This window comes from Suricata suricatta, chromosome 1 (assembly GCF_006229205.1).
Source record: "Suricata suricatta isolate VVHF042 chromosome 1, meerkat_22Aug2017_6uvM2_HiC, whole genome shotgun sequence".
Classification (NCBI taxonomy): domain Eukaryota; kingdom Metazoa; phylum Chordata; class Mammalia; order Carnivora; family Herpestidae; genus Suricata; species Suricata suricatta.
The window spans coordinates 51,124,803-51,145,124 of NC_043700.1; the positions used below are offsets into that span (position 1 = coordinate 51,124,803).

A 20,322-nucleotide genomic window follows, 5' to 3' on the forward strand; every position below is an offset into this window, starting at 1 on the left:
CACACACACACACACACACACACACACACACACGCATGGAATAGACAGCTTAATTAAAGGCAAGACCCACTCACCTTAAAACACTACTCCCAAGCTCTTAGGGATCCCAACATTTTGTGATTTTTTTTTAGATGTGGAAAAGCAATCTTCCCCAGAAGACCTTGGTTTAATCAGAGGTGAAAGAGAAGATAGTATTAATCATTTAATTATTTTTGAGTATATATTTAATTTATACTAATACCCAGTTAAAATCTTGGCACTGAGGGACTTATCTTTTTATTAAGTATAGAGATGGATCAGCATAGAGAAAATTGGTAGAAGGGACAAAATATAATTTTAATTTGGAAACTATAGGTTCTAGCAAGGATCTGCACTAGGGAACTCTGGGAAGATCTCAGCTCTACGGCAGTATTATGTACACCTTACTCTTCCTTTCCTGCTTCCAAAGATCAGTTATTTCCTCTCGCAATCTTACTCCTGTCCCTTTCTCATTCTCTTTCATTGGGACCAGGAAAGGTCCAGCTTTGTTATGTAATTTCTGTTTTATATCATCTGCAGAAGTACACAAATATTACCATGCACACCCTAGATTAGTCTTTTAAAAATGAGTTTCAAACTTATTGTCATAACAGAGGTATTTGAAGATAACATGTTAAACAGACAGGTGTATATAGATACACCCCCTCCCCTCCCAGCCACACATACCCAGACACAAGCTAGGCAGAAGCCAAAGAATCTCTAGACTCCAACTTCAGCCAACCCTAGCTCTTAGTACATACAGTCTTAGGGTCCCTAACTATTTCAATATAGTTAGGTTGCAGTTATTTTGTATAACAACCAATCCCCAAGTCTCAATGGTTTGCCACATTTATTCTTGCTCACAGACTTGTGAGTTGCCTGTGACTCTCTTCCGGGTGTGTCTGAGATTGGCTGACCTGGGTGGGCTTGGATCTAAGCTGTGGGGTAGGTTCTGCTTCCTGTGTCTCCCCATTTTGGGATTGTAGGTAGGGGTAGCATGCTTTTTTCATGGAGGAATATAGGAAAGCAGGAAGGCAAGCAGAAACTTGCCATGCTTTTGTTCAGAACTGACACATAGTGACTTCTGTCCTCATTTTGTAAGTCATACCAAGTCTCATAGCCAAACCCAAGTCATGGGTGTGGGAGAGGGGACTCCACCCACGGGGTATCCTTGAACAGGAAAGGAGGAAAAAAGGATCATCAACAAATAATCTTCTCTACCTTAGGGACAATGATTTGTTAAAACTTTCTGTCTCTTTTCCTAGACTTGTCTCTGCCATATTAGTAAGTACTCAAGAAAACAAGAGGAGAAACTGGGATGGAGAGAGGAAAGAGTGAGGAATTCCTGGAAGATTCTATGTGAATTTCTCCCACTCTTCCCTCACCACTACGGCCATCTCATTTGGAGCAGAGCACTAAATGCTAGAAAATGATAAACACTTGAAATTTCAAAGGTGGATTGTTAATTAAATATTTCACAGAAGCTCAGAAGCCTGTAGCCTTTGAAAATCTCAAATTCTGCACTAAAAGCTATTTATCTCAGAAGTAGTTTTTTGAGAGAACAAAAGATCTTTTATAGTTCTATCCTGAGAGCCTGAGTCAGTATAAGATATGTGTTTACTGAGTAAATATCGTGCAGATATTTAAAGACAAGAACTTTTAAACATTTACTTAGTACTCAGTCTAAACTTGAAAACCAAGAGAGTTAGTTATTTTTATCATATCTTTCTAAAAAGAATGTAAAAATTCACATAATTACTTTTGTGTATAACCATATTTTTCCACTTGGGAATCATCAAGTTACTGAAAAAATTAAATATTGGAAGTATCTACCATATAGTGTACTAAAAATATTGGTTTTAGAAGCTATAACAAACATAGCTTTTCTATTTAGTTTTTACTATATTTTTATTTGGATACCATAGTTGTGTGGGCACACAAAGGTCTGTATGTGAAATTACATTGAAAAGATAGGGATGAAAAGAAAACTAGAGGATTTATACTCACTATTGTGTTCTTATCTAATTAGTTCTCATTCTTCTATAAAAAAAATGAAGTTTTAAAGGAGACTTAAGTTTCTGGGGCACGAGGGTGGCTCAGTCAGTTAAGTGTCTGACTCTTGATTTCAGCTCATGTCATGATCTCTTGTAAGATCGAGCCCCTCATCAGGTTCTGCACTGACAGCAGGGAGACTGCATAGGATTCTCTTTCTTCCTCTATCTCTGCCCCTCCTCTGCTTATGCTTCTCACTCTCTCTCTCAAAATAAATTAACAAACTTAAAAAAAATGAAGGACAGTAAGTGGTAAGTGCTAGTAATGAAATAAATGAGGGAGAGGGGACTGTGTAGTCATCCGTTAATATAGCAAATAACTGTTACTGTCAGTAATGCTTTGGTCCTCACCATTTGAATGCAACATACCAATATTTGTTCAAAATATGGCTAACTAAAATTACTTCAACCAAGTTCAGTACAAATATAGTTCAAGCAGGTTTATTGTTAATGTATTAATGCAACAAAAATTTAACAATTATATTTGCTTATTTAGCTATTTTTAAATTTTTAAAGTTTATTTATTTATTTTTTGAAAGAGAGAAATGGAGAGTGAGCAGGGGAGGGGCAGAGAGAATGGGAGAGAGAGAGAGAATCCCAAGCACATTTCACATTGTCAGCATGGAGCCTGATGTGGGGCTCAACTCTCGAACTGTAAGAGTTATGACCTGAGCCAAAACCAAGAGCTGGATGCCTTACTGACTGAGCCATCCAACACCTCATTAGCAACTATATTCAAGATACAATACAATATCTGAGGCAAGCAGTACATTTATTTTTGTAAATGTATCAAGTACACTGATAATTTGGTGTCATAGTACAAACCTAAGGAAAAGAGAAAAAATAAAAAAAGCATAGAAAACAAAAGAATCATTTCTTCATATCTTTTTTGTTAAAAATTGCAGAATATAATGCATGTGTGTCATCTAATTTTATTAATGTTTTATGTATTATCTATACACAGATAATTCCTAAACATAAGGTAGATGCTATACTAAGAAGGATTGAAATTGATAGGTATCATTGGTTCTACATTTACTCTTAGAACCATATTTACCTGGTTAACATAAACTTACATTTACTTGACTCACTAGATCTCCCTAAGCTGAAAAGTATCAAGTAACAGCATGTCCCCTGATAAGTGACGTAGAAACAGAGCCACTGCATAAATTTTTAAATCTGATGACACAGGTATGGAAAAGCATGTAATCAAATTACAAAATTTAAATTTAAAAAGTGATAAAATGCAATGGCTTTGGCATTGAACTAAATTAAAAAGCAAAACAAATTGAGACAATTTTACCCAAGTAATGTCTTCATAATTCCTTCTTCCACATTCACAGATATCCTAGAATCATACCACAAATCTTCCAGACCGATAAAAATGGGTGTAAAACTCCCTCTCACCAGTGGAATAAAGAACGTGGTCCCCAAGTCAGTGTGGTTAAGCAACTCACAGGTTTTCTCTGTCTTTATAATTCCTGTATGAAATTGTAAATTAAGATCTTAGACATCAGAGAAAAAAGGGGGAAGGTATATGGTTAAACCAAAGATAATATTATAGAAACACAGAGCCTCCAGTACAAAAATACAGAGGAGAAAGAAGTCACAGGTATAATCAACCTTAACTGATCAGTTAAAAGAGACAATATATTAAGAAATGTTGGTAACTAACAGCATACACCTAAGAAGCATTCCCACTGCTATCTAGATTTTACAGTTTCATTTAAATGTTAAACATAACAGCCTAACTCTGGATAAGGGATGATGGAAAAACTCCCATAACAGAAGCAGAAGTCAGAGATAACTAGATGACCTTCCAAAATCCCTCCGCCTTTTTCATTGCACTTTTCTTATCTAGTGACTAGAGGGATTGGCCAAGTCCATTACTTAGGAAATGATGCAGCTCTGCTATATTATGATTTCATCTCTTAAAATAAAAACCTTTATTTGGAAAAAAAATATTACGTTTGAAGCATCATTCATTTTTTAAGTGTTCCAAGGGTCATAATCAGTATGAATGCAACATCAGTTAGACTAGGCCTTGGGAGTGGCTTGCCAGGATGCTAAATGGCAAAGTTCACACACAAAATCTTATGCTGTGCGATTCACTGCCTAGTGTTCCAAGAAGACAGTCTTCCAGACAGATTCTTTTACTTTTCCAATATCCACTTCATACTCCTTTAACAGCTGTTTATAAAACAGTGTGTATTCTTTTCCTTTGTTCTTATTTCTGTCTCTCTCTTACCTTGGGTCTTAAAAGAAGCTCAAAATTATTTTGAGACTAAGGTTTTTTCCTATAAAAATTACAAAATGCAAAGTTCTTATACAGGTTTTACACCAGGGAGAAATGTGGTATCAAATATACCACAACTTGGACTTTACAAAACCAAGATTAAGGAATAGTCAGTGTGATCTGAAATAAAACTCCCAGGAAAAAAGCCATGACACAGGCAGGAAATCTTTCAGCGTATCTCAGTAGAAAAGCACTTAGTTGGATGCTTGAGTCATTTGTTGGTTCCATGGCCAGAACTGTTCATCACAGTTTACTTGACAATTCTGAGGAACTGGGAGTATCCACCAGGATTGACTGCCATTACAGGGAGAAAAATCACCCTAATGAAAGGTCTATTTTAACTAATCAAAAGCAATACACTGCGATGTTTTGCTCTGTCTCTTTCTCAATCAATCAATCAATAAACAGGAAAAAAGCAAACTTAGATTGGGAAGAGAATTGACAAAATATTCACCCTCAAGTATTTGTTGGAGAATCTACCTTCTCTTCCCTTCCCTGGAGTGCCACCATGTTCGTTTGTATGAGATTTTGTGACTCTAACTCCTGGTTCTGGTTTAATCAATTTCTTATTCTTAGATTTAAGTGTGTGGCTTGCAAATGCATTTTAAACTTCTATTTCTAGAAACTATTGACTAATAGTAGTCTGGGTTATAATTTAATAACTATAATTTACTATAAATAAGTAGTCTGGGTTATAGTCTAATCAGTATTAACCCACTAATGCATTGTCATCTGTGATTCTAGTCCCATTACCAGTCCCAGGAGGCAATCCTTTCAAGCACCTCTGTGTGGAATAAAGTAAAGGCATGTATCTCGGCAGTCTTCCTGACTATACCATTCGGTGCCATACTTACAATACAACTCACCCGATGAACTCGTAAAGAAATGTGTTCTAAAGTTGCTGCTACTTAATAATCTCACCACAAGCTAGGGTAAAAGTCAATATATTTAGGAAGGGTTGTCTGAGATGTATGCAGGTCATCTATTCTTCTGAATGTGAGCACACAAAATCAGATGGCTTCAGAGGGCATAGGCACAAATAAGTTAACCACAAAGCATTCTGGTATAGTTATTAAGGGGGAGGGATGAGCACTATGGTTAACTGGGAGGTGCATTCCATACTTAGAAGGATGTTGTTTTTCTTTGTGGAGGCACTGTGTGGCACAGGCAAACCTATTTCCATGCCTAAATTTGGCTTGCAGTCTGCCTGTCTTTACTTTCCACCAGCTGGCCAATCTACCCTCTGTCCTAGATGAAGTTAGTGCGTCAGAATGCTACCTGGACTCTATTGTCTATGTCCTGTCACAATTGATTTTACTGAATTCTGACCTGACACTAAGGTTTGAGGTAATTTTCAGCTGGAGATCAAGGAAGATTTCTGTTTCTGTGCCAGCCATACTTTAATTAGTTAGTAGCTTTTTTTTCAATAAAGCTGTGAGTTTTGCTCTTTAACAAAGCTGCTGAAGTTCTCTATGGAGGTATCATAAACTGTGATCAGATCATAATCCACACTGCCCTCAATCCTGTACCTGTAGGAATCCCTGTTTTTGTTTCAGAAATAAAAATAGTGGAAATCTTTCCACCCCTACTCCCTCTGCCACTCGTGCTGGCTTTCTCTTCCTTCCAGGCACACGGTAAGATTGCACTCTTACTTCTATTGTAGGGGCTGTCCATCAGTAGTGCTGGCTAATGAGCTTTGAACATAGTGACCTGTGCCACTGCAGGCCTGGAGTATTTGTTAGCAAACATGAGACCCATCAGTGCCTGGTTTTCCTCTACTGTTGCTGCTGCCAATGTTCCAGATAGTAATCGCCCTTTCAGCTGAGGTCACAGTAAGACTGACAGTGGCAAGAGTCACCATATAATTCAAAGTGGACATGTAGTGTCTTTTATTGTTCCTTGTTTCATGCTAGTGATATTTGGGGATTGTTGTTTACTGTGTCATATCCTAGCTTGAATCCTTATGCCTACTTTCTTGCATCATTGGAAGGGTAGATATAGAGAAGTTCACACTTAGACAAACTCCCAGAGCATGATTGCTCTCCAGCGTCAAGGAGATTTGATTCATTTGATTCTAGTCTTTATAGCCAGGATGACTGATAATGATAAAATCCAATTTTTATGTGTATATATATGTATATATATATACATACATATGTATGTGTGCATATATGCATGTATATATGTATATAGTATATTTATGTATATAATATATATTTAAGTATATAATATATATTTAGGACACAAAAAAGGCTCTATTTTCTAATGATAACATTAAAAGTATAATGAATGTATAATTTTTCTGGAAAAAAAACTGACATAAGAAGTCTATAGAACATAGTGATTCTTATATTCCTTTCCTTACATTATAAAACATTTTTAGAAAGAGAAAGACAAGGCCTTGCAGTACCCTAGCTCTGCATACTCAAATAATAATTTATTAAACTGATCTCTTCTTAGATTACCACAAACGGACAATGGTTTCCCTGCTCGTAAAAACATTTCATTTTAATTAGTGTTAAGATGTTGTTGAGGGAACTTTCATTGCATTTCAGAAGATAAAATGTTTTCCAGATCTGGTTTTGTTTCTTCAGAGCAACTGGTGTGTTTTTATGTGGTAAATACAATGCTCATGTCTCTTTTTCTGCATTGTTTGCTAGGAAGTTGTTAGTCAGATTTTAGAATCAGAACCAGCATATAGAGAGGACCTTACAAAATATGTATTTTGCATACTGATTTCAGTCTCAACTATCAGGTAAAGTTAAAGAGGCTGGAATACTGAAGTGCAGAGAGTATTCCTATTTAGTGGGTTTGCAATAGTTGATATGCAATGGTAGCCTAAAAAGAAGCTGACTAAAAACTAGATGATATAAAATAGTAGTTAAGTTTGTGGGCTTTGGAGCCAGTGAAGTTGTATTCAAATCTGGCTTTGCAGCTTGGTAGCTATCTTGGTCAATTCAAGGTCCTATAACAGAAGACCATAGAATAGATGATATAAAGAACATAGATGTTTATTCTCATAGTTCTGGAGCCTGAGAAGTCCACGATCAAGACACTGGCAGAATCAGTGTCTGGTAAGAGCCTTCCTCCTGGTTCATAGATGGTGGTCCGTTAGCTACTAGCTGTAGATGGTACAAGGAGCTCTCTGGGACCCTTTCTCCATGGGCACTAACCTCATTCATGAAGGTTCTGCCCTTACAACCTAATCATCTTCCAAAGGCCCCCCTTCCTAATACCATCACCTTGGGGGTTAGATTTCAGTGTATGAATTTTGAAAGGACATATTCAGTCCATAACAGTAGCTATGAGACAAGTTACTTTACTTAAGCAAGTTACTTTATTGTGCCTAAGTCTCATCTTTACAATGGGAAAAGTTCCTTCAGTGGTTGTGAGGATTAAAAGTGTTATTTGTAGACAGCAGGAAGATTCAGTAGTTCTATGGACACTACTAAAAACATCTACTGGCACGTTACATATTATAATCTTTTCTCTAATAATAAATGACCATTTGAAGTCATTTCATGTGACATGGAATCAATTCAACATGACCTGAGAATGCATAGTATGATGAACATGGTCTTGGTCCTAGAAATACCAAGATGAATAAGACATGGCCTTTGTCTTAGCTTATGGGATATATTAACCTAGAAGGAGAAAGATACATAGATAAATAGATAATGTCAGTAGAGTGGAGCTAGGTCAGTAATGAGATGAATTATTTGATGTCTGCTTAGACACAGTTAGTTAGAATCTCAGTATAGATATTTCACACTGAAATTCTTCAGAACATACTCATTTTGGTATCCCCTTAAGCAAAGTGTTTGAAAAATAGAAAGCACTTGGAGATGGTAGAATAGAATAATTAACTAAATAAGTAATGTTCAAGTGGTGCTAGCCAGCAGTCATCCCGTAGGACTTGCCTACAAATAGATAAAATTACAATTGTAATAAGTTGTCTGGGATAGGGTTTCTATAAGGAAAAGGGAAGTAGAAAAGAGAGAAAGGCTCCCAGTCTGGACATCTAGAGAAGGTTTCCCTAGGAATGTTTTCTCTAAGCTGAGACCTGAAGGATACTCAAAAGAAGGAGTATTCCAGACAGGAATAAGAGGGATGAAAAGCTGCTGAGGCAAAATGAAGTTTGTCAATTGCTTTCAGATTACAAAATATGAAAGGGAAGTATAATTAGAGCATAATAAACAAGTAAAAAGTGGCATAAGATGGAAAATAGCAATCCTCAGAGGCCTTCACTGACCATCCCCCTAACATAGCTCTCTTCACCCTGTCCTTCTCTCCCCATTACCCCATTGTGGTTTCTCTGTTGCATTTCTTTTAAATTATCTCTCTGTTTTTATTGTCTGATTTCTCCAATTTGGATATAACTTCCAATAAAGACAGAGTTTATTTACCTTGCTCATCTCTGTAACTACATACTAAGAACTGAACTTGGGCACATCAATGGTGTTCAATAAAGGTTGGATGAAAAACAAAATGGTTGAATGCATGTGACCAGAGAAGTAAAGTATGGGCCAGTCATGAAGGGCTTGTCCTAAAATAGATTTGAGCCTTTAAATAACTGAAAGCCCAGGAAGAGTTTTAAGTGGAAGGAGACATGGCTTTGCATTTAGAAGTAATCTCTTCTTGTTATGTCAAGGATAGAGTTGAGGGACTGAAGAACAGATTATTGTAGTTGAGATCAATGGGATGGAAGCAGGAAGGACAGAAAATAATAAATTTGAGAAATTGAAAGAAAGTATAATTGACAGGGCTGGGTCTCTGATATGAGAGAACAAGAAGACTCCTAGTGTGGGTATGAACAACTTCAGAGTATAGCCTTTCAATGAGGAGGAGGTGGCAGTCCTGTTTGTTTGGCAGACTCTGGTAAAGATTCATAGCTGTTGTTGTTGTTGTTGTTGTTGTTGTTGTTGTTGTTTTTATTTTTTTATTTGAGAGAGAGAGAGAGCAGGGGGCAAGGGCAGAGAAAGAGGGAAGAAGAGAATCTTAAGCAGGCACCATGTTCAGTGCAGAGCCTGACATGGGGTTCAGTCCTACGACCCTGGGATCATGACCTGAACCAAAAGTAAGAGTCGTATACTCATCTGACTGAGTCATCCAAGTACTCCATAGCTTTTGTTTTTAGTCAGAGTAAATTTGAGGTGCATGGGACATCCAAAAAAGTAAGAAACCTGGCTAGAGGGTGGTCTAGTCAGCAAGTGAGACTTGAGGCCCATGAGCACAGATGGATTGAATTCATGGTAATGGATGAGGCTGATTAGTGAGAAACTTCAAAGTTAGAATAGAACAGTGGCTGGACTATATCCCTGAGAAGCTCAGAATGAGGAGGAAAGGCCCCCAAAAGAGTGCAGTAGAGCAGAGGGAGAGAAACCTGAAGAACATGGGTCATGGGAGCCCTGAGAAGAGTAGGCTCCAGGAAGGAAGCAATCTTCAGTACAGTGGCTTTGAAGTATGGGTCTCCAGGACAAAGGTCTTTTTGACTGGTACATTTAATTAGTAAATGTTTAGGTTTCATTTTCTCATACTTTTCTATTCAAGGGGTAATATCAAGGAAATAAAATTGAATCATGTTCCAACAACACATTGGACATCGGGACCGTTGACAAGGTGGTTCAGAGGAATGTACTCCCTCTGGATTGTATAAGACTGTCCCAAGGGACAGCAACCAGTAGAGGGTGGAAAGAAGATGATAATTCTGAATCACATGAGCTGTGCTGTATGCCATGCATATGTTGTGCATGTTTCGGAGTAAGAACTACTGTCCATATTTTAGTTACTAGCCCTAGAATTCCAAACTTCCCAGGTCCTGAGTTTGCTGTGCTCAGATGGGCAGTGAGGGTGGAAGAGGAGAAAAAGAGTTGAAATTGGTGAAGGGGATCAGAAGAGAATGAGAAAAGTAAGCAGTTAAGGCTCAACACTCAGGAGCTGTTCACAATAAGCAGAACCCTGGCAGGCATAAATGATGTTTACATATCTCTATTGTCTTTGGAAATATTCATCGAATTAATATGGAAATTAAATTTCTGATTTATCTCTGGTTCACATCATTATAGACTCAGATTGTTAAAGAATGAGCACATAGTTTATGAGTCATATTCTTCCAGGAATGGTGTAGCTTGAGACAGCATTTTTGAAATCGGTATTATATCTTCCAGGGCAGTATGTATTTGAGGGCAGCCAAAGATTTCTGGCAAATTGTAGAACTCATGAGGTTTAAATCTATATTCTATAAACAATTGGATACTTAGTATAGCACTGGAATAAAATGAGGGTGTACCTGTCTTTGCCTAGAAGTCACACTTAAGATAGAGGAGGATATTTGTTTTGTGGGTGTGAAGTTTGGTGAGTTCCTTGTATATTTTAGATACTAGCCCTTTATCTGATATGTCATTTGCAACTATCTTTTCCCATTCTGTCGGTTGCCTATTAGTTTTCTTGATTGTTTCCTTTGCAGTGCAGAAGCTTTTTATCTTGATGAAGTCCCAAGAGTTCAGTTTTGCTTTTGTTTTCCTTGCCTTTGAGGATGTGTTGAGTAGGAAATTGCTGTGGTGGAGGTCTAGGAGGTTTTTTCCTACTTTCTCCTCGAGGGTTTTGATGGTTTCCTGTCTCACATCAGGTCCTTGAGCCATTTTGAGTTAATTTTTGTGTATAGTGTAAGAAAGCATTGTTAGGGATTTACCCAAGAGATACAGCAATGCTGAGGCATAGGAGCACATGTACCCCAATGTTCATAGCAGCAATGTCAACAATAGCCAAAACACGGAAAAAGCCTAAATGTCCATCACCTGATGAGTGGATCAAGAAGATGTGGTATATATATACAATGGAGTACTACATGGCAATGAGAAAGAATGAAATATGGCCATTTGTAGCAAAGTGGATGGACCTTGAGGGTGTCATGCTAAGCGAAATAAGTCAGGCAGAGAAGGACAGAAACCATATGTTTGTACTCATAAGTCTAACAGGAAAACAGGAGAAACCTAATGGAGGACGTGGGGGAGGGGAAGAGGGAAAGAGAGTTGGGGAGCGAGAGGGACACAAAACTTGAGAGACTATTGAAGGCTGAAAATGAACTGAGAGTTGAAGGGGAAGGGGGAGGGGGGAAAAGAGGTAGCGGTGATGGTGGAGGGCACTTATGGGGGGGAGCACTGGGTGTTGTATGTAAACCAATTTGACAATAAACTATTTAAAAAAAAAGACAGAGGAGGATATATTGAGGGCCCCCTTGATGGCATATTTCATATGTGGGTTGACACTATTGTAAGTGTCAAGAAATGACCTCTTTATAACACAATTTTAATGTTTTTATTTATCTTTGAGAGAGAGATAGCATATGCAGGGGACGGACAGAGAGAGAGGGAGACACAGAATCCAAAGACCGGCTCCAGGCTCTGAGCTAGCTATTAGCACACAGCCTGATGTGGGGCTAGAACTCACAGATCATCAGGTCATGATGTGAGCCAAAGTTGAATGCCTAACCAACTGAGCCACCCAGGCACTGCCAAAATGACATCTTTTTAAAAGATAATTATTCCATCTCAAGAAATTATCAAAATATAACTTCAGAAAGTGAATCTCCACATGAATCATCATCTGTGATTCATTTTCCCCTTGTATTTTAACATTTCACACCTTCATTTATCTGTCCATTTATTCAGCAACTATGTGCACACATGCCGAACATGATTGTGTGGTGAATAACTCAAAGACATTATCTGCCCACAGAGATTCTAAATAGAAAGAGAACAAGAATAGATGATTACAGTGCAGTGTGTTCAGTTAGGCACAAGTGCCATGGGATTCTGAACCAGACTTGGGGAAAGTCTAGTCTGAGACCTAAAAGGCCAACTGAGAAAGGTAGGAGAGAAGGTTTTCTTCACTGTATTGTTGAGAGCTCTCCCCATCATAGACTTCCCCCCCTTCAAACCACAACTTAAATTTGATCAAGATTTGCAAATGTTGACATTTGAAAAAAATAACATCACTAGATAAGAACGAAGAAAGAAAAATATAGACTAGACAGGCAGCATAGAAACAGTCAAATTTCTAAAGCATAAGATTTTAATCCCTAAAATAAAATTGAGTTCCAAGAAGTAGTTAGTGTGTCTTTGCTTACATCTAGTTTGTATTTCTGCTTTCCTGGATCCACGTCTTTTTAGGGAAGAGACATTTGTTTCTATCAGTGGGGAAGCAAAGTTCTAGGTAATATCCATTTCTCAGGAAGAATGTAAAAAAAAATACTTCACATAAATATCTTTCATTCTTAATCTAATTTCTGGCAAATGAGAGATTATTTTTTCCCACATCTAATTGATGTGTCTGAGGTATCTAACAAAATGAATTGTCTCATGCTCATGGCACAACAGCTGATTATTTTACTGATAATTGCTTTCATCATACAACACTGTGTGTAATACAGACACATATCGATAAGAAAAGATACGAAAACTTACATAAAGTTTTCATCCTTAAGCACCTGACATATACAGAGATATTTGTTCAAGTACATCCTCAAATCACTGTCCCATTAAGCTGAAAGAAAAATTAAAGCAGTTTCTTAAAGGTTACTGACTTGTTCCCTCCAAAGATCTTTGGTCTGTATGAATTTGTTTCTAGGAAATAGGGACAAATGTCTTCCTTTCTACTTTCCTTGTTTCACTTATTTTTGTGTTTTTTTCCTATTAAAATAGGATTAAATTTTAGATTTCTCTGTTCTTTTTATTTTTTTCATTTGCCTTTCTTTACATTCTCTTTCTTACCTTTGAGGTGGCAGAAGACAGAAAGACCCTGTGGGTCAGGGTCTGAGTCAGCGAGGCTGGCTCAGGTGGGCAGGACCAGAGCCCATGGGTCAAGGACATACATGGTCAGGACCAAGGCAGCCAGTGGGGACTTTGGATGTGACGCCAGAGCCAGTAAAGCATCTGGGATTAATGGGGCTCAGGCTGGAGGTGGCCAGCAGAATTAGGGTATTAGTTACATACAAGGAGACTCTTCAAATATATGTTAAAAATCATTAGAGACAACCTTGTCACTGCCAGATAAAGTGTTACTTCAGTGAAAAGAGCGAAAGCTAGAATGAACCCTGTCATATTTAATTGGAATTAGAGATGCCAGTGTGAATTCATGTTTTATATGTAGACAGATAAATGATAGATATAGAGATAGATGATAAACAGACATATTACATATATGTTACATATATAATGATAGTTATTATGTATTCTATATTGTTATATATTATAATTATACATAATAAATATATTTTATTTATTAAGTAGTTATAGAAATAGTGAGCACACCCAGTACCCAGATCCTTTGTTTCCAAAAGCCATTCTTCAGTAAAAAAAGGATTTTTGGAGAAATGACTCAATCAAATACTGGAACAAGAAATTACAGATGTGTCTGGAATGCCTTATGCCAGAAAGTGAGAAAGTACCCAAATCATGATGGAGACTTGCCAAAAGGATGCATGGCCTAACATCTAGGGGCTCCTACTGACCCAATCTGTATAATGTGAGCATCAAAGTAGTGATGTTAATGCATGATAATGCATTGAACAAAATCATTACTTGTCTATACTGATATAAATAATGTGGGAGACAGAAGCTTTCCTTACTGTAGAATGCTAACTAATAAATGTAAAATCCAAATGTAGGAATCATTGTTGTGATAATTGATTCAGACAAAAATCATCAATGTCTAATGGATGAATTTAATGGATAAGAACATAGTGATTTACCCAAAAGAAATTGGTAACTTTATACTCGAGAGATGTAGTAGACTGTACCTTAGCCAACTGATCAACATTGAGTGCTTTCTGATACGGTACACTTGAAGAACAGGGCACCATTGTTTCTATTAAAATCTCATAACCTGAGTATAAAGTAAGGAAACATCAGATAAGCCAAAAGTGGGAGACATTAAAAAAATATCCTGTCTGCCCTTATCCAAAATATCAAGGTCACAGAAGTCAAGAAAAGACTGACCAAAATGTTCCTCACTGAAGCCTGAAGAGATCTGATGCCAAGAGGCAGCATATAATTCTAGATTAAATCCTGGATTGGAAGGAAAAATGTTTTTCTGCTAAAAAGGGCATTATTGGGACAATTGCTGAAATGAGAATGGGTTTGTGGATTAGATGGTAGTGTTTCATTAACATGAATCTGATTTTGGGGGTGTACTAGGGTTATGTAGGAAGAGGTTGTCTTTTTCTTTTGGAAAATACACATAAGTATTTTAGGGTACGAGGCATCATGCTCAAAAAAAGCCATAAATAATAAAGATAGAGAGATAGAAATATATTTGACGTTTGGCCAAATATTAACAACTGGAGAAATTGGAAGGTTTTTTTTATGTTTTTTACTCTTTCTTCAACATGTTTGTTAATGCTAAAATTATTTCAAAGTAAAAAAAATAATGGAGAAAAATGGAACTAACAGATAAATGGTACTATCTATATTTCAAAGTTTGTTTATACTTTTTTCAAGCATTATTCCAAACTACACTGAAGGTAAAATGACATTTCCAACTTATTTTGTCTCCATCATATGTTTGGTCTTGTGCCTCAGTTGACAACAAACTTTAGCAAAGCATACATAAGTTTTAATGTATCAATAATATAAAAACTTGCAAAATTAATTTCTGGAAAAATGTTTCTTAAGTTTAAGAAGTATTAGTCTTATTCCTATATTTTTCAAAATGACATAAATAGCACAATTTAGAATCACACATTCAGTTTTGCGCTCAGTGGAAACAACAGTACAAGTCAATTTGCTCACTCTCTCTTTCTCTCTCGGTCAGGTTTCATATGTCAAAGCTATTGATATTTGGATGGCAGTATGCCTCCTTTTTGTGTTTTCAGCACTTCTGGAATACGCAGCTGTAAATTTTGTATCTAGACAACATAAAGAACTTCTGAGATTTCGGCGAAAGAGAAAGAATAAGGTAGGTGATTAAATGTGTTGGGTTCACTGGGAAACCAATTTTCACTGGGAAGTAAATTTGTTACATTTAATACAGTGGCACAGAGAGGAAATGAAGGCTGAGGAGTAAATCATATGAATATTCCTTTAGTTTTGTCCAGTCAAAACTGGATTTGTCAAAAATAGCTTCAGGGAGAAAATGGTGACAATCTAGGTCTAAGTTACACAACATAACTGGTGACATGAGAAATTTATCAACTTCTTTCTAATGTATTTCCTGGAACAACACCATTTTCTGCTTCTATTAACAAAATATATCATTTCTTACTTGTAAGGTGGGGATCTTATGGATGGTCTTACTTAACATGTCATCAAATATAACTATTAAAGTTGTTCCTTTTATCAAACTAATTCATTTAATTGCTTTCATAAACCATTATCTATTTATTAATGCTATGGTGTTCATGTGAAACTATGTGATCCCTTGTTTATGCATACTTTCATGTTTTTAAGTTACTTATTCTGAAGCTCTATGGGAAACACAAGAAAGTGCTATTTTTGCCTGACTACACCTGTTAAATGAAACTCAGAAGAAATTGTATTTAGAACTACATTAGGAGACCACAGGGAGTTATAGAAGAAATCTCATAATTGAATTTGGATGTGCAGAATGGGGTCATTCCCCTCTATTAAGACTTGTAATGTCATCTCTCGTTATATGCACATACGTTTAATCAACCTCCTTTGCTTTTCTGTAAGGGAAAGTTTCTTTTGACCAGCATATCCATGAGTTTACTTCTTTTAATGTGAACATGCCATCTGACATTTAAAAGCAAATGGACTCATATGCAATAGAGAAATGTCAAGGTTGTATGCACAGGAAAAACTGTGTCTAGAATCCAATATATTAGAATATTTAAGTCAAAACGTTCAAATTTTCAATGGAGTAGTTTGGTTCCAAAAGTGTGCAATTTTTTAAGGATGTTGAAAGGATTTAATTTTTTTAAGGATTCCTTATAGTTTCTGAATTATTTGCTGTAATTTATATATTCATGAAGATTTTAAAGCCCTGAGCCCAAGATCTCTCAGTACTGAGCAGTAAACATGTTCTAACATACTAGTGTATTCAGTCATGTCTAATTGACTCCCCCAAATCATCATTAATACCCAATTCAGAATAGCATGGAAGGAACATTGGGATTGTGATTCTCTGTGCAACACATCAGACAAAAAGAGCGCTTGAGCTTATATTTGATCAAATTGTTATGGAAATAAAAGCATATATATATATATATATATATATATATATATATATATATATATATATATGTTGAAACACATTTTGATGGGGAGATAAACTTTTCTTTATCTCCTTCTCCCCCTCACACCCATATCCTTGTACCTTTTCTCATTCTCTTTCTGTCTCTTTCCTCTTCTACTTTCTCCCTCCCTACTGCCTACTTGTTCTCCTCTCTGGCACTGGCTGAAACACTCTCATAGGACAGAAAAACTCTCTGTCATAAGGGTAAAGCTTCTGTTTTTTCCTTCCTTTTAAAATAACTGATAAAGACCATTTTTCCTTCTAATATTAATATAAAGTAAAGTAATACTTATTTCCTCTTCTCATTTTGGTTTGCTTTCTCACTTTTAATTTCCACTTCTCTACCTCTCTCCTCCTTTCTATACAATTTAAATTGTATCAGCCAGAGGGGACCCTGGGTGGTCCCCTGGGTCGGTTAAGTGTCCGACTTCGGCTCAGGTCATGATCTCATGGTTTGTGAGTTTGAGCCCCTCTTTGCATTGAGTTCTGTGCTGACTGAGCTCAGAGCCTGGAGCCTGCTTCAGATTCTATATCTCCCTCTCTCTCTGCCCCTTCCCCTGCTCACACTCTGTCTCTCTTTCTCAAAAATAAATAAACATTCAATAAAATAAAATACATCAGCCAGATGCTGAGAAGTATAAGTACGTGTATCCAGATGAGGGCTGAGAGCTCAGGCATCTTCACACCTACGACACATCCAACAGCCGTAGTGTCCCACGGGTAACATGATAGACTGTATTGTAACTCCAGATGCTCAATTCTGGTTCCTTCTTAAAAAGAATTATCCTGCCAAAGCGGCTCTTTAATTTTACTATGTATAAGAATATCAGGTTACATACTGTAGCCCATTATTCTTTAGTTCACAAAAAGATAGCAAGATTAATTTTTCTAGAGAGTGGTTCTCTGGGAAAACACGGAAATGCACAAATAGTAGCATCTTATTATTTTCTAATGACCAGTTGAAATATACAGGGAGCAAGTAATGTAACTGAGATTTAGTGCAAGAAAAAAAATAGCCTTTTTTTAGTTCATTTCAAACTTTGTGGGTTGCATACCTTGCATATGTGAAAATCGATTACTGTGTATGTGAAAATGATATATGGAATTAAAACCAATTGTGCAATTATATTTACTCATATATGATTTGATTCTCTGGTTTCTCAATCCCTCTTGGTCCACTTTACCTTCCCACAGACAGAAGCTTTTGCATTGGAGAAGTTTTACCGTTTCTCAGACACGGTAAATTCACTTTCTTAACTCTAAGTAGAGGAATGTGGTTATCAGTAAAAAAGCAGACAGCATATTCTGCACCCAGGCAGTGTTTGGTGGGGAAACATAGCCCCTTGTATATTTAAATCCAAACAACCACGATCCCCCTTCAGTTATGTATATTCTCTTTTTCAAATTTCATTTGTCTTTCTTCACTCAGTAAAAAGATATTTAAATATCATCCTTCATCTTACCAACTGAGTTATTTGGTGGGCCAAACTGATTTTTAAATACATGTTAAACAGAAATAACGCATATAATCTTCTAATACACTCCATGAAGGAAGTAGTCATTTGTTTTGACAAAATTCATTCCAAAAATTAAAGGAAAATTTATTTGTACAAAGAAGTTCTAAATGCAGCCCTTTCTTGTCAGAAAATAGAGACCTAAAAATAAGGCAAAAGTAAAATGCTTTGTACAGTGTTGCTTGACTTGGCTGCCTATAATATAACATTCAGTGATGGAGTTTAAACATGCTCAAGCCAAGAATTTGGGCTAGGGAATCATAAGCAGTCCAGTCTACGAAACTAAAATTTCTGGAATAAAGTGCATTTAAAAATACCTCCCCAGATGATTCTGCTGCACATCTTGGTTAAGAATTGATACAGTGTTTGATGAACAAATAGGAAAACCTGTGATATTCATCCAATTGAAGGATTCTCAGTGACCTAGCAGGTATCTGGAGCCTGTGTTATTTTAAAGCGCTTACTAAAAATTTTCTTATGTAGTAATCATTAAGCTAATTTTTCTACTAAAATTGCGTATTTGTTCCCAACATAGCTAGCCACATCTCCTTTATTTTTTCATCCCTGAAGAAAATTTCACTTGATCCGATTACTTTTACTTAATTATCTTAACTATAAATTAAAAAAATTAATTGCATTGTATTTGCATAACACAAGTAGTAGCCTCTTTGGGAGACAATATATTTAAATTCCTAGTAATTAAGCAGTTAATGCCTATAGGAACTGTAGTATAAAAATATATTTAATTAAATACTCCTTTACAAAATAATGCAAAAAGAACTCTAATGAAAAATTAGGTTTACCTCAGCAACCATCTCTAAATACTTCTGTTTAAGAAATAAACAAAATGATAATGTGAATGTATTCATTAGAAATTATATGACTTCCATTTACTTTATAATATTCCAATCATTGTGCAAATTTGGAGGGCGATCAATTTGAATTTTTGAAAACTATTTTTGTCAACTTGACAAGTCTTTGAATTTATCATTTAAAAAAACTGTGTATTTTGCTTGGAAACAGTCTAAGCAATTGGAATCTTTAAATCAACATAATCTAAATGAGTCTAAACGCTGACCCAGTGTTCTTTACTCTCATGAGTACTGGCTTACATAGTTTTTCCAAGCCCTCTGAATCGGCAGAATAGGCAAAGCAAACAAAACAGCCTCAAAGTAAAAAGTTGGTCACAACAGGAGGCCTTACAGTAATGTAAATATTATTCCTAAAAAACTTTTAACTTGGTTCAGAATTGGCTTAGCATTGTGTGGAATCTCTCATATCTTACTTTTTCTCTATTAATGTACGAGCGAGTGACTCTTTGGTCTACTGCGGAAGAATACAAGTTTGCTCTTGTACCCAAATTTCCCCACCCCACACTGTCATAGCCTGCTGTGTGCCGAGTGCCCGCCGCTCCATGTCATCGACGCTTACCCCCAGTGCTGTGTATGTGTGGGCGTGTGCATGATATGAAAGTGTTAGAAGTTGCTCTTCCCACATGTGATAGCGTTACTTTCGTCCTGCAGGGTTATAAAGGAGTGCCCAAAATGTTTCTAAATACATGTTATTTGTTGAGAGAAATGGATGAAATGGGGTTGCTTGAATGCATTTCACATAGCTTCTTCTGCATCAACTGTAGTGATGCAATGGTTTGCTGAGAGAAAATATATTTACACTATATTCTAGTACCTCTGTCTTCCTGCTTGTTACTGTATGTCCATTGTTATTTATATACTCAAATGAAATGAAATAAAATTGGATCATTAGTTCTAGATTTGAGAAATAACGACCAAGTTTATATTTTGCTGAGTCCATCTTGGGGGATGGACTAAATGAGTTGTGGGCATTAAGGAGGGTTCTTGTGATGACCACTGGGTGTATATGCACGTGATGAATAACTAAATTCTATTTCTGAAAGTAGTATTGTATTAACTAACTAGAATTTAAACAAAAATTTGAAAGAAAAGGTATCATTGACTGCATTTTGACTATCTGTACAAAAGCTTGTAATTATTTTATTGACTTGTGTATTTATATGCTGTCTTACTTCAAAAATAACTCAAAGGGACTTTCAGGAATAACAAATAATTGTTCTTTCTCAACTGTTCAGTTTTTCAGCTCTATAGTCTTAGGGCACACACACACACACACACACACACACACACACATATGGGTGTGTGTGTGTGTGTGT

At 36.4% G+C, this 20,322-nt stretch overlaps 1 protein-coding gene across 2 annotated transcripts in view; it reads left to right on the forward strand.

The window, feature by feature from the left end:
* Positions 1 to 20,322, forward strand: part of GLRA3 (glycine receptor alpha 3) — a 178,151-nt gene that overhangs the window by 146,580 nt on the left and 11,249 nt on the right. The window contains exons 8-9 of one of the 2 annotated variants that reach the window (XM_029948110.1): positions 15,178 to 15,321; positions 17,815 to 17,859. In XM_029948110.1, the coding sequence (XP_029803970.1) occupies positions 15,178 to 15,321; positions 17,815 to 17,859 (189 nt within the window). The remainder of the gene's footprint in view (positions 1 to 15,177; positions 15,322 to 17,814; positions 17,860 to 20,322) is intronic. The other variant, XM_029948188.1, reaches the window with a different exon arrangement.